Source organism: Mixophyes fleayi, chromosome 4 (genome assembly GCF_038048845.1).
Source record: "Mixophyes fleayi isolate aMixFle1 chromosome 4, aMixFle1.hap1, whole genome shotgun sequence".
Lineage (NCBI taxonomy): Eukaryota > Metazoa > Chordata > Amphibia > Anura > Limnodynastidae > Mixophyes > Mixophyes fleayi.
This window is the reverse complement of record NC_134405.1, coordinates 69,955,746-69,970,778: the sequence shown is the minus strand read 5'-3', so window position 1 is coordinate 69,970,778 and position 15,033 is coordinate 69,955,746. Positions and strand designations below refer to the sequence as shown.

General features: G+C 41.5%; 1 protein-coding gene across 3 annotated transcripts in view; it reads right to left on the bottom strand.

Annotated features, from left to right (window-relative positions):
* The window catches only part of CDS2 (CDP-diacylglycerol synthase 2), a 40,822-nt gene extending 34,132 nt beyond the window's left edge, over nucleotides 1–6,690 (bottom strand). For 2 of the 3 annotated variants that reach the window (XM_075207389.1, XM_075207390.1), the window contains exon 1: nucleotides 6,450–6,689. In XM_075207389.1, coding sequence (XP_075063490.1) covers nucleotides 6,450–6,500 — 51 coding nt within the window. In that variant the 5' untranslated portion in view covers nucleotides 6,501–6,689. Of the gene's footprint in view, nucleotides 1–6,449 lie in introns of all 3 variants that reach the window. The other variant, XM_075207391.1, reaches the window with a different exon arrangement.
* Nucleotides 6,691–15,033: the final 8,343 nt, after the last annotated feature.

The window sequence follows — 15,033 nt, the reverse complement described above, 5'->3', positions numbered from 1 at the left end:
GAAAAGCAAATACTGCAGCAATGTCAGCAGGTTGGGAATTTGCAGTCTAACAATAAAGATGACATTTACTTAATGGTTTAAAGTTATGCATTTTTTATGTTATGATTTCCCATGACTAATGCTGAGAATTAAAGTGGCGAGGGCTTCTCTGAGACATAGTTTAAATCAGGTCTTCTTCAAAGGGCCTATCCCAAGGAACAGCTGATGTGTAACAGCCAAATTTATACTAACTAGATAATGCAGATATTGAAACTATAACGGCACACTAAGCCAAACACCTACACAATTTATGTGGGGGGAATACAGTGCAGGCTATACCCTGGAAATATGTAAAACTACTAGATATGTTTAGACATATGGGAGACTGGGTGAAAAGTCACAACGAGACAGGAAACTTTGCAAGCTAACCTTGATAAGACAAACGGATATTTTTCATAGGTCTACTTACAATGCTGTCTGCTGTAGCAACATACATGTAGAACATTGGAGGGCCGCAGGCAGGCTGGAGAGACTTTGCCTACAACATCCTCACACTGTGCCCTGCTCTGACTTCTCTGCTTTTTATGGCAAGTGGGAGTCTGAGTGCGTGTGGTGCATTTTGTGGCACGTGGGGCATTATGGGATGAGTGATGTGGGGGTGTTGAGGCTATTTTGGGGGCTGTTTTTAATTGTTTAAATTAAGGGTAACTATATTGAACTGTAGAATACAATTGGGGCCAATTATGAAAAAAAGCATAAAAAGAAAAAAAAAAAAATAGTGTTGTTCATTGCAAAATATCATATTCCAACTCATATGCTTTTATTTTGTAAATAGCATTGGAACAATATCTGATCGATTGCTACGGGCAACACCACCTTTGTACTACTTTGTCTAAGTGTCCCCAAATGTTTTTCCAAAATCAGGAACTTCAGAGCATAAGACTGACTATTGTTAATGCAAGAACCAAATCCCCCTCTACTGTTCTACACTACTTAAAAATAGCGGAGTTAGAACAATCAAAAAGTACAAATAAACAATATTATACTTGTTAAACATACTAAGAAATCAGCTCCTCTGAAAGATAATAATGTAAGACATGGAAGGAGGGTGGTCCTGAGAGAACGCCCCCATCCTTATAACTGTTCAACTTAAGCATATCGCATGCAGTCAGATGTATGAACGGAATGTACAGTAGAATTGTAAATATGTCTGGAGTCCTAGGCAGTATCTGAATTCCAACAGTTACAGCATAAATAGTGGAAGGATAAAGTCTCCTAAAAAGGAAAACAAAAACCTCAAACTCAACATGAGAAATTTCATCTTTAAAAACTCCGGCAAAGGCAAGCAAAACAGCAAACTGCATGATGTATTCCATTACTTATGTACAGCAGAGTATAAGATATAAAGGGTATTATGCACTTAAAAGAGAATCTATTTCATACTTGCTAACTTTCCCGGAACGTCCGGGAGACTCATTTTTCGAGAGTGTGGCAATCTCCCACATCTGGTAGAATTCTGCCCACGTCCTAGTTAAGTGGGCAGAATTAGGTTCAAAACGCAGCGATTCACCAGGAAACGTGGCTTTTGGCCCTGCCCCCTGCTGTCAAAGGACGCGTTTGCGGCATTACGTCACGTGGCGGGGCCAAAACGGTGCAAATTTTGGAGAGCAGCCCCCATCACGCCCACCTCCCCCGGCAGGCTCCCGGAGCAAGTCTACAGAAAGTTGGTAAGTATGATCTATTTAAGCACAATCACCCTATGTAACATACCTCCTCCTCCTCCCATATAACAAATACGTCTGTTACCTAGAGGTAAAAGCTGGCTCACACCACATGCCTGGAGGACTTAATCTGCTCATTGCTCTCTTCAGGACAGCTCTTTAATATAGCTGCATAGCAGAGCTATGTACGAATTGTAGTTATAACATCCCCCTGCAGCAAAAAATGAATATGCTGTGGCTTGAACCTGCACCTAAATTCTTGTAGCAAGGGGAGGTCCATCTTGAGAACACATGTACAGGCATATACTTCAAAATATCCCAGTTTTAGTAACGTCACTTGTCTAGTGTGGAATGAGAAGTTCCAACATGTATATCCAGTCTCTGGCATTCTGTAATTTGTAGTTCTACAACTGCAAAGAGCCACAGGTTGCCCATCTCTGATCCCTCACCAGCATCAATGTGATTATATATAACATTTTATTTATGTAGACAATCAGAACTGCTGTGTGTCCAAACACTGGTTGTCTGATTTTGATCGGGAGTTTTACTTATTTTTTCCTCCCTAGAGAGAAGTAAACTTTCATACTATGCTAAACTTCCGAGGATTCCTATAATGATGTGATGTTTTTGTCACACCCTTGATACCAATTACATATTATATTATTCGCTATCTACTTGAAAACATTCACTGCCATACAAATTTTAAGTACATTCAGAAAAAAAATGTTTTTTTGAAGAGTGGTATCACATTTAAAGCGATTGTGTAGTAGTTTATTCCCCCTAAATATGTTAAGGAATTACTAAGTTTTTCCAATACATTTTAATATTGTAATCAGTAATACTATTGTACGTGCTAGTATTTCCTTGTTCAATACAAGTTTTGAGAGCATCTCTGTTCTATACTTTTTAGATCCACAGTGGAGGGGTTCTCTTGGAAATTTGCCTGAGAAAGCGAATGTTTAATTTACAAATATAATGCCTTTCTCCTCTTTTAATAGAAAAACCCTTTAAAAATGTTAAGAGGAGCAATTTTACTCTATAGAAAAATCTAGCTCAGCCAGTGATCCAACCTCTTTAAAGTATGGGAGCACTGTTCAGTCCGTCAGTCCCTGCTTGAGCACAGTAGGGCATGTGTGTGGAGATTGTAAGTTCTCCCTGGGGGTTTTCTCAAGGTCTTCCGGCTTTCTACCGGGAACCAAAGATGTACTGGATGGTTTATTGGTTTCTAACTAAATTGGCACGGATGTGTACGAAAGAGGAATTATATTGTAAATTCTACTGGGAGAAAGGCTAATGTGCATGAATTGGCGTGACACACTACAGGCATTTAGACATCATATGCATTCCTTGTAGAAGCATCTATAAAAGCCGCTCAATTGTGCTTAACAGCATTATAAAATGCTTTGAGATTAGTTTTTATACAAACATTTTTTTAAAAAAATCCCAAGATTCCACATCCTGAACAAAAACATTGCGTTGAACACATTGATTTAGTGACTGTAGCATTCAAAATAGCACCACACAAAACCCATTAATTAATTGAAGATGTTGCCTATAGCAACCAACCAGATTCTAGCTGTCATTTATTTTGTACATTCTACAAAATGGCAGCTAGAATCTGACTGGTTGCTATAAACAACATCTCCACTTTCTCAAACTCGCAGTTTAGTAAATATACCCCTAAGTGTGTTCAGCCTGACTAAAAGTAATTGAAAGAAAAGTTAAAACCCCTATTTGTCATTAACAAACATCAATGCTGTGTAATATTTAGTTGAATGAGCTAAAGGGGTCCACCAAACTCTCTTGCAGGGAGATACTTCTCTAACCCAGCAGACATGAGTGAGTAACAGGCTGGCACACTTGTTTTACAGATATACATCATGTATTGGTTGAGTTATACACAATGTCACAATTCAAATTGCGGCAGTATCATCATCATCTATTTATTTATATAGTGCCAGTAATTCCGCAGCGCTGTACAGAGAACTCACTCACATCAGTCCCTGCCCCATTGGAGCTTACAGTCTAAATCCCCTAACAAACACACACAGACATACACACACAGACAGACAGACACAGACTAAGGTCAATTTAATAGCAGCCAATTTAGCCACCAGTATGTTTTCGGAGTGTGGGAGGAAACCGGAGCACCCGGAGGAAACCCACGCAAACACGAGGAGAACATACAAACTCCACACAGATAAGGCCATGATCGGGAATCGAACTCATGACCCCAGTGCTGTGAGCAGGGCCAGATTAAGGGAATGGAGGCCCCTGGGCTAAGGGGGCCTCCATTACACTGTGAGTTCCCCCCTGATAGCCGCCCCCCCCCCTCCCAAGCGCTTACCTTCTCCTGTCACTGTAGTCCTTCTGCGGCGCGCTGTAAGCTCCTTACTGAGGAGATCTCGTGACACTCTCACAAGATCTTCTCAGTAAGGAGATTACTGAGTGCTGCGGAAGGACTACAGTGACAGGCGCACTTTCAAGGGCCCCCTGGATGACCGAGGCCCCTGGGCTGTAGCCCAGTTAAACCTCAGGTTAATCCGGCCCTGGCTGTGAGGCAGAAGTGCTACCCACTAAGCCACGGTGCTGCCCGCTTAATGACCTGTATGAGATCCCAAGTCCTAAAGATGTAGGAGGAGCTTCATCCACCTAATAAAGTCAGATGGTAATACTTTACATTTTAACAGATAGGCAGTGGAATGTCAGGCATAGTGATCTTTGAACATATTTGCATAAGTATTTACATATACCAATAACGCTTAAAAATGTCTGCAGTGTATACCAAGCTTCTCCAATTGTAAAACACTGTGTAATACGTTGGCAATATTATACAATTAAATCAAATAACGGATTCATTGCATGACACGTGGCATAACTACTTAAGTTTTTGTTTTAGTTTGAGTGTCGTACACAACTACAGTGGAATATATTGACTCCTTACACCACTTTATGGCAGCTTAGATCCACTTAATTTTGCAGGACAGACCGACTTTACTTATTAATAGATTTATTTACAAAAAATGATCCACAATGAGAAAAGTTTCCTGTGCTGGAAAGAGGAAAAAGGAAAGAGCATTTCCTACAGCTATATATACATATAGCTCAACCAAACGTCTTACCCTGGTATAAAAATATACCCACAAGACAGCTGAGATGCAAGTGTGTGTGTGTGTGTGTGTGTGTGTTAGTACACACACATATATTACACATACACCTCATCTGTCTGTACAATATACTACATAAGGATGTTTAGCAAGTGCTGCTTTTTCTCTTTTGCGGACATAACTCAATTCCTTATGCTGGATTAGGACAGTAAGTACAGGCTTTTTTTCTGTGACCCTCAGCAACTTCATCATCATTAACATTTATTTATATAGCGCCAGCAAATTCCGTAGCGCTTTACAATTGGGAACAAACATTTATAAGACAATACTGGGTAATACATACAAACAGAGAGGTAAGAGAACCCTGCTTGCAAGCTTACAATCTATAGGACAATGGGAGTTTGAAACACACGGGCATGTGCTACATCATATTGCACAATGGACCAGCTAGACTGCAAAGGTAAAAGTATTGAGTGGGCTGTGTGTGTTGCAATGTTGGTCAGAGGGTTGTTGGCTTGCGTTAGCAGTGTAGAGGATGGTAATAGGGTAATCTAGGGAAATTAACTTCATAGTCGTTCCTCTTTTACATCAATTTTAAATGGTAGATCACCACATAAACACCTACATTTATTTGTTGCAAATCTCAAAAAAAAATAAAAAATTGGTCAGAAAATAAAAATAAAGCACCCATCTTAAACTCAGTCATGAGAAACTGGAGTTCAACAACATGGGAAGTGGAAACACAAAGCTCAAACAAACAGGCATTGTGCTTGACGGCAACAGGGTTGTCGTCAATAACACGTAGAAAACAGAATAAACAGAATTCAATGTGAACGTCATCTAAGAGTGGAAAATGTTTGGGTGGAAGGAAAGCCTAAGCACTATGGTAAGATTTTTATATACTGCACTTTCATAAATTAAACATTTAGTGGAGTCAAAGCTATGCTACTTCCATATTTTAAAACTTCTATGCTGGTGTCGGAGGACCTATAATTTCACTTCTCAAGAGGACATCAAATATCCTGAAACCAAATCAGGACATTATATTCTTCTCTACAAACGGTATCTATGGTAACTTGGTCCAGATAATCACACCCACTAATAATAATATTAATATTATTATTATTATCATTATGATGTTAAATGAACATAGAATGGTGGAGATGATCAGCTGATAACAAGGGAATGGGGAAGGGGGGGGGGGGCTACCCAAATGAAACCTGGATGTACAGAATCACACCGGCAACCAATAGTCAGCAAGTAAACAGCACATCATACCCCAATGGTAGCAGAGCAGCTATATAATAAGAGTGAGTATATCTGAGGCTGTAATACTCACTATTAACAACAAAGAGTAATAAAATCTATAATAGTATATATATTTTTACAGCAATGACAGTGAGTTGGGTCTCTCATGCAATGCTGGGAGACAGATCTCCGCTGCAGGAGGATGGAGCTGGGGATAAATCAGCATCTATATAACAACATGCATTAATACGGGGGCACCCTAATCACTGTGATCTCATGACTGCCCCCCGATGTGCAGCCAGGCCCCATTACACTGAAGCCATCACCAAGCTGCAGCTGTTTAATGTGACTTGTGCTCACTGCAGATGGTGCTCAGTCTCCTCTCCTTGTTTACCTTCTCCTCCTCCTCCTGCTCCCGACCCACTCTCTGCCTCAGCTCGGTCATCTTGCAGTATGGACGTCTCTGCTGCTATAGGGAAGAACCGTTAATAGAGATATTACAGCGGCCAAGGGATGTGCAGCCAAGACCTCCTCCTTCTCCTCCTCCACTACCTGAGCGAGAGCGCGCCTGGCGGACACCCGCATCGCCATCCTCACTCCCATTGGACGGGGCTGCAGTCAGCCAGCGCCCCTATCGGCCGATGACCAGAAGCGCATACACCGAGAATCCCAGAGAGCGCATTCACATCTTTGACACATGCCACGCCCACTTGGTCCCATGACGTCACCGCTTCCTACACATCCTGCTGAACATCCTATACCTACAGGTGTAGGTGTCATGGTAGAGCTGGTATCACATGTATGTTACCCTTACTCCGTGTGTCTACAACACATGTGCTGGTGTATCTGACGAGCTGTTATTAGGGAAAGGACGTTATGTAACGGTCTCCTTGTGGATGCAGTTTGCATTTTTGTAACTGACTGATGAGCCTGGTGGTGGCGCTGTTTTAGCATCTGGAAACCTCTGGTCCTCTAGGAGCCTGTTATAATATCAGTACTTGTCTGCACGCCACAAACTATCTTTCACAGTCACGTTGTTTTCTTTTGTGTCATGTGTAATCACACTGACATAATATATTACCAGTTTCTAGCAAGCTATGTAGTCTATTTTTTATGCAGAAGGTATAGGCAGAGTGTGGAGCCAAGGCGCTGGAGCAAGCACGTGCTGCGGCTGACCCCACAAAGGCATACTTGCCAACTCGGGAGACTGCCGAAATTCGGGTCAGTCTCCCGGACTCCCGGGAGAGCTGGCATTTCTCCTGCATCCCGCAATTCCCTTGGCAAAATGACGCAATTCTCGGTGAATCACGTTATTTTAGCCCCACCCCCAGCGACAAAACGTCATTTTACTCATGGGGCGGGGCCAAAATGACGCGATTCAAGGCACCCTGCCCCCTCCCGCTTCTAGTCACTCCCCTGTCTCGGACGTCGCCTACTGAAAGTAGGCAAGTATGCACAAAGGTATTGAAGTGCGTTGAGAAAATAATATATCGAATTTTAGGCCAGGGTCGAGCACATAGCACAAGGTCCATCTTTTAAGTTGATTTTAGGTACCATGTTGATGGAAGTTCAACTTTAAGCATGTTATGTGGCTGTATACCAGTGGAACCTGCAGCTATTCAGCTTTTTTGGAACTACAAGTTCCAGATTGCCCTCTGGCAGAGCATGCTGTGCTTTGTAGTTCCCCAACACTTAAGAACCAGAGGCACGGATAAAAGTGTCCTTGAATGAAGATCCATCTACCTTGCAGCTTGTATTCTGACCTGTCTGCTTCTCTGTAGCAGTGCAGGGCTCTGGAGTACATCCACGTGGGAAGCTTATATTGCTATACCAAGTTAATATGCTATGTAATCACAAGTCTGATATTTTATGGTCTTACTATCCTAAAAATAGACTCTTCATAAATACATTAAAAAAAACATTTATTGATAATTTGTGTTCTTATAGCAACATAATTTTGATACCTCTTGTCTAAACTAGTGTTATCAAGATGACCAGGGAGCTTGATGAATTTTATTTCTGTTAAAAGCAATAGATCTAGTTCAAAGATATCGGGGCTTATTCATCGTGAACAGCCCCTTTGTGGCGATATGTAACATTTTTTGTTAGTGCTGCTTATCAAGGCAATAAAAAAATCCCTTATTGACACAATTTATCAAATATATACCGGCTGGGCAGCTCAGCGATACTCACACAAAGTGGTAAAGGTTATGACTGCTTTGCCAGGTCAGTCTTTGCGCTGAATTGCAGAATTTGGGCTTTCATTTATACTAAAGGATAAAAACATGTAAAAAAAAGTTTATAAAAAGATAATTTATTTAAAAAAATATTTAAAAACCTTTATACATTAAAAATGCTTTATTCAAGGACTAAATCATTTTTTGTAAATTATTAAATTATTTTAAATCAATAATCTATTAACAGACTTGGGGGTATATTTACTAAACTGCGGGTTTGTAAAAGTGGAGATATTGCCTATAGCAACCAATCAGATTTTAGCTGTCATTTTGTAGATTGCAAGAAATAAATGATAACTAGAATCTGATTGGTTGCTATAGGCAACATCTCCACTTTTTCAAACCCGCAGTTTAGTAAATCAAGCCCTTGGTCTTGCAACTCACCAAGTACTGCCATAATACTTGTGCAATTCATATGGGGAAGCCTTCACTGGGCGAATCTCACCACCGTCGGGTTGTCGCCTATGACACAGGGCTATAGGACAAAAATGAAAATCAGAAGATTCTGCTTGCGTGCCATCTTAAGGTTCATCCATATCGCTTCTGATGGGCAGCCACCAGGACTCCTATCAACTTCAGTTTAAGAGGAAGAAGGTAAGCGGAGACGGAGGCAGAGTGCGAGAATGAGGGGGAGCAGACAAGTGGGGAAAAGTGGGTAGCTGGGGCAAATGGTAGAAAGTGGGGGGATAGATGAGTAAAAGAAGACAGACACGCAAAGGGGGGGGGGGAAGCACAGACACCCACTACGCAGAGAGAGAGGTAAAGGGGGGGGGGGGGGGGGAAGAAAAAAATGGAGAGACAGACGTGCACATACAAAATTAGAGAGAGACACACAAAGTGGAGGAAAGAAAGGCACAGACACATATAGGGAGGATAGAGGCACACAAGGGGAGATGGAAACACATACTCAATTGTTGAAGAGGAGCGCTATGCTCCATTTCCCTGGTCTAGGAACCGGAAACTAGGCACCGCCAGGTTTCGTCAGACCTGACCTACTTTAGGTGCACAAAGGTATTTTCTATGTTCCCAGCTCCTCTGTGACACATCCGGGTATCTGTGTCTCTAATGCGTAGGATCTGGTAGTAACGGAGCTGCATGGAGTTCTGACTCCTATGGACTGTGATTAGAACAGATGCAGCACAGAGGTGCAGTGTCTGACTCCTATGGACTGTGATTAGAACAGATGCAGCACGGAGGTGCAGTGTCTGACTCCTATGGACTGTGATTAGAACAGATGCAGCACGGAGGTGCAGTGTCTGACTCCTATGGACTGTGATTAGAATGGATGCAGCACAGAGGTGCAGTGTCTGACTCCTATGGACTGTGATTAGAACAGATGCAGCACGGAGGTGCAGTGTCTGACTCCTATGGACTGTGATTAGAACGGATGCAGCATGGAGGTGCAGTGTCTGACTCCTATGGACTGTGATTAGAAAGAATGCAGCACAGAGGTGCAGTGTCTGACTCCTATGGACTGTGATTAGAACGGATGCTGCACAGAGGTGCCGTGTCTGACTCCTATGGACTGTGATTAGAACGGATGCAGCACAGAGGTGCAGTGTCTGACTCCTATGGACTGTGATTAGAATGGATGCAGCACAGAGGTGCAGTGTCTGACTCCTATGGACTGTGATTAGAACGGATGCTGCATGGAGGTGCAGTGTCTGACTCCTATGGACTGTGATTAGAACGGATGCTGCATGGAGGTGCAGCTTACAAGTGCCTTATATAAATAAAGGTACTAGATGGATGTCTTGTACATAGTGCTCCCTGAGACACTTATATATCGCTGTGACAACTACCTATTCCTCAAGACTATTACTTCCTCTATATACAAATGCCTGGTTAAGTTTGCAAAGCTGCCCTAACATCCTTCCCACGTACCGCTGACACCTATTACAAACATCAGCTTGTATGTTCTGCCAATAGATTATCCCAACAAAAATTGGAGATAGGCAAACACAAATTGGGTGGGGAAGAATGCAGAGAGCTAAACAATGGGAAGAGCAGAGGTGCTCTGGAACCAAACACCTGGTGGAGGCGGAGCATTGGTCAGGAGCACACATGTGCACAGGAAGAGGCTGTGCCCGCTATGTAGACAGGCCCAAGCTGCCTCTATACGAAAAAAGGTAGCATTTATGCACAGGAATGGGGACGGCTCTGCTATCGCTCCCAGCACTCAGAGTATGCAAGTGCTAAGTCATCCAGGAGTCTTTAACAGCACTAGGGTATCAGCACTTAATATAGCTTTTCTTATTTTTTTAATTCTGTTTTTATGCACTTGTCATGTTCAGTAGGATTTAATTCAACTGAATAGTTTTGCTGAGCACGTGTACTTTTAATGTTTTTTTTTGTTAATTCGTTAGCTCCATTGCCAGCTCTAGACGCTGAACAAGTATAAATCAGACCACCTCCAAAGCAATTCTGGAAAGTCCCTCCAGGAGAGCTGTAATAAGCTACAATAATATCTTTATCCCCCCTACAGTTGGGATGAGAAAACAAAAGGGATGAAATAATCACCCAGCAATGGGTCTTCCTTGGTACTGACGTCACTAATCAGTTTACAGTTCAGCCCAAATAAAGAAACAAAGTCACCAGAAAACACTTTCTCCAAAGAATATTTAAAACATAGCCTAGTACTAACCAATACTGCTCCTATGTGACACATTGTTCCTCAACGTTTTCCTCTGCTATTGTCTTCACTGGCAAACTGCCCATCCTGATGGTCACCATAATACCATGAGCGAAACTCCTGCTCGGATATATTGGGTTTGTACAGGATACAGTTTCTTGGAGAATACTGAAACCGGAGAGCTATTGTGGTTGGCAAAAACAGGGTAAAGTGCTCTCAGTATAAAACACTCAGTAATTCAATGTATGATTTTCCAGCAGGTTTAAAGCAGTCTGGTTAAGTTCACAGAATCATTATTTGTCTAGCTGGGGTTTAAATTATAGCTGCATATATAACTGTAACTCTGCATGAGAATTTATAATGGAGAAATTAATCTATAGTTATACTGAGCACCAAAATAAAGGTGTAGGTTAAATTCTGTATTTTTTGGTTCTGTGTTGATTAGATGCGAGTAAGTTCTCTATTTAAGGTGACCACTCAAAGATTAACATTTTGGTTAAACTTACAGTACCTCCATATAAACAGCTATGGAGTCATTTTTAATAAAGAGTATTTTTAGTTCACCAGGTTATCTCATTTTGTTACAGCCTGGCGCCCACATCTCCCTCTCTGAATAGGTAACAAGTCCAGCAGGGGTCCCATCAGTTGAAGGTTAATTGATGCCTTATTTGGCTATTATCTTGCAGTCTGCATGTTAGGTGTGTTAGGTGACATGTTGCACAAGATCTCCATAGGCAAACAGAGGGGCGGTTTCCTAGTGCCTGGAAACCCCCATCCAAGCCTAGGGTACTGTATAATTGAGATGGCTGGGCCCTGCTCCCGCTTCACACAGCTCTGCTTGAAAAGGGAGAGCTGCGTGCACCTAATGGTAGAGCAAGCAGCATTACCCATGTATATTATGGGGATAGGAAGAGTTGAAGAGCAGCCAAGCACTGTCTATAATTATAGCCACGCCCACTGGTGGCGTGGTGTGGAAACCCCTCTCTACAAATCCTGCGTTTGCCCCTGATCTCTGCCTAGACGGGTTCATTATATTGGTTGAATGGCACAACTTAAGCTGGGTGCACACTACAGAAAACTCCTCCCGATGTGATATCTCTAAAAATGTTACCAAAGTCCCGATCAGCATGCCGATTCATGTGTACACACCCACATGATTTTACACAATTTACCTTCAGATCTGTGCTCTTCATCTGTCATATCCATCTGCTGAAAAAAATGTGACTCTGTAAACTCTATGGAGATCTGCCTACACTGCTGGTTGTGAGTGCATACACTGTTGAATTTGCCCGACATCGTTCCATCATTCTTAGTGATTTTTAGTCAGTTTATAAAATCAAATCAAACAATACGATGTACTTCGGTACGATAAAACATGATCGTGGGAGAATATACACTATCAGTCTTTATCGTGTGACACAATAATCGGGTGAGAAACCTGTAGTGTGTACCCAGCTTTAGCCAACAGAGAATTGATCCTGCATAGTGTAACAAACAACTTGACTTAGGCACTGGAAGTGATAGGAATCAGATCTCAAACAGCTTCAAAATACAATTATTCTGAAAACTGCTTTATAAATTGTGATACTGCAGATATGTTATATTAGCATCTACATCAGATTCCATCACCAGGAGCTGGTGGGGCATGCTGGACCTTGTAGTTCTATAATAGCTGGAGAGCCAGAGGTTACTTACTTCAGGAATCGTGTAGGGAAGACAAAGTTTGCTCACCTGTTCCACTATATAAGCAACAAATATGTTTGCAGTATAACTGCACATTACAATGTGGGAGATACAGAGAAATTAAACTAGATTTTTGTAACCATGACTGGAGGGTTTTCACCAATTTATGACCTGACCAAATATAACTTTTTAGGATGCATCAATTTAAATGAAGTTTTATAGAGTATTTTAATAAACAGAGAGGGCTTTGTTGTGGTATCATACTGGAATAAATATTTTTTTATTTTACAAGCAGTAAATGGAAAGGAAATCGGGCAAAAATAGCAAAGAAAATACAGTTTCCGTGATGTTCCCCAAACTACAGTAATGTTAGTGCAGCCCCTGACATTAGTTGCAATGTAATCGTTGAGTTCTTCTGAGTACAACGGTAGCAAATTTGTGCACTTTATTTAAAGTCTGACGTAGTTAGGGCACCGAAGACCTAAGGTACCCATTTTAGTGTGAGACATTCCCCCAGTCATATGCCATATCTGCACACAGGTACAGAGCGGCTATGTGTGCTGTGTGTTTTCTTGGCATCATGAAACCGGATCTAACGGTTGCCAGTCACAGCGCTGGGACCACAGGCGGTCAGTGGTAGCCTGGTGGAACATACTCACATACCCTACACTGACACCATTTTACCATTATGCTTATTTATGCCCTGTCTAGGATAGATAAACAGGAGCTGGATAAGTGTTAGGTGCAAAATACTACTTATAACTCATACCAGAAGTAAACCACAGAAAACCTTTTAATGAGATTACAATCTATTATTTGCAGAGGCAATGTCAGTTTTCATCTCACTTTTATATTGTAGCCTGTCTATGTCCAGACATTTCTGGTTAGCTTGCGTCAGTTCACCATCTGCCAAGAGGAATCAGTGAAGGGGATTTTTATTTATATGTTCATGCTTATTATAGCTCCCAGGCAAACAATAGGACGAGATAGAGATGGAACAAATTCTAAAGATATCTATTTAATGAAGCTTTCAGTGTGGAGGTACTTTCATGGTTTCTAAAGTTTCCTACATTCTTAATTCATGTAATCCTATCTGAAGCCTCTTTTCAGACAATGTTCCATTATGTATCTCTTAGAAATTAGCAGTGCATCAAAACCATCATTTTATGGTGTGCACTGGGGATGGATGACATCTTCTTTATGTGAAGGTTCAGCTTAATTACAGTTTACAAATAAATGAGTTGGAGAAGCAATAATGACTAATACCTAATATGTATTCCTCATGTGGATGCAACCATCACCTTTTAGAATAGTTTGTAGAGATGACACTTCTGACACTCTCAGGGGCATATTCAATTACGATTCCGGTCCGCGGGATCGCGGCGGAACGGGCCGTGAAGTTAATCCACGGTACCGCAATAACGTGGATTTTCGTTCGCAGCCCATAGGGTTGCGTACGAAGATCTGCGTTATTGCGGTACCATATTACAGGAAATTCTGCGCACTTTCCGCAGTAACGGAATCGTAATTGAATATGCCCCTCAGAGTGTGTTCGTTTTTTGAATAGTTCATCTGCGATTTGGAATGTGGTGATTCTAGAATGTTATCCCAGTTCGGTCAGAGCTACAAGCTTGTAGCACCAATGCTTCACTATAGCTGGCTACACACAGACCAAAACTGTCGCTTGTCCTGAGCATCAAACAACAGGGTCCATTTCCAATTCAGTAATACAAGTGGGTCCGGCTATTCATTACTCAGTCTGTGTGTCATGGGGAAATTCATCTGATGACTGGTTTAACAGTCATATACAAATATCATCAGATGAATTTTGCATAGATTATTTTCAGGCACTGTATGTAATACCGTGACGTTTCTGGCCAGCATAGGGCACATAATCTATTCTTCTCAATGAAACCAATTGGCAGATATTGCAGCGAATATCACATTGTGTGTCGCCCTCTTAAAGGAGGGAGGGGGTTACATTGGGCAAATTGCAATATCTACCGAGATAGGCCAGGAGGCCCTGCAGCAGTGGGGCATACCTGGAGGGCATCCTAATATTGGTTACCATCTGTTTGTAAATTTACAAGCAGTCCATAAATTAACAAAGTAAATGAAGCAGTCCATAAAAAAATTGAATATGTAAAAAAACAACCTCAAATATATCACCGTAAAGCAGTATCACAATTTACTTCCATTAGTCCATCATTACGTTCCATGGAGTATTGACCAAAATTACCATTCATTTCCAATTTATCCTGTTTTCTAAGTTGTTGGGATCTCAAATAAAAATGTGAAAAACTATAGAATCTTAAAACTGATTATAATAACAGGATATTTATAGTGGTGACTGTTTATATGTGAGGTATGTGCCATAGTCTTCTGTATAAATGCATGCATAGGAAGCCTCCTAACTAGGTGTCCTA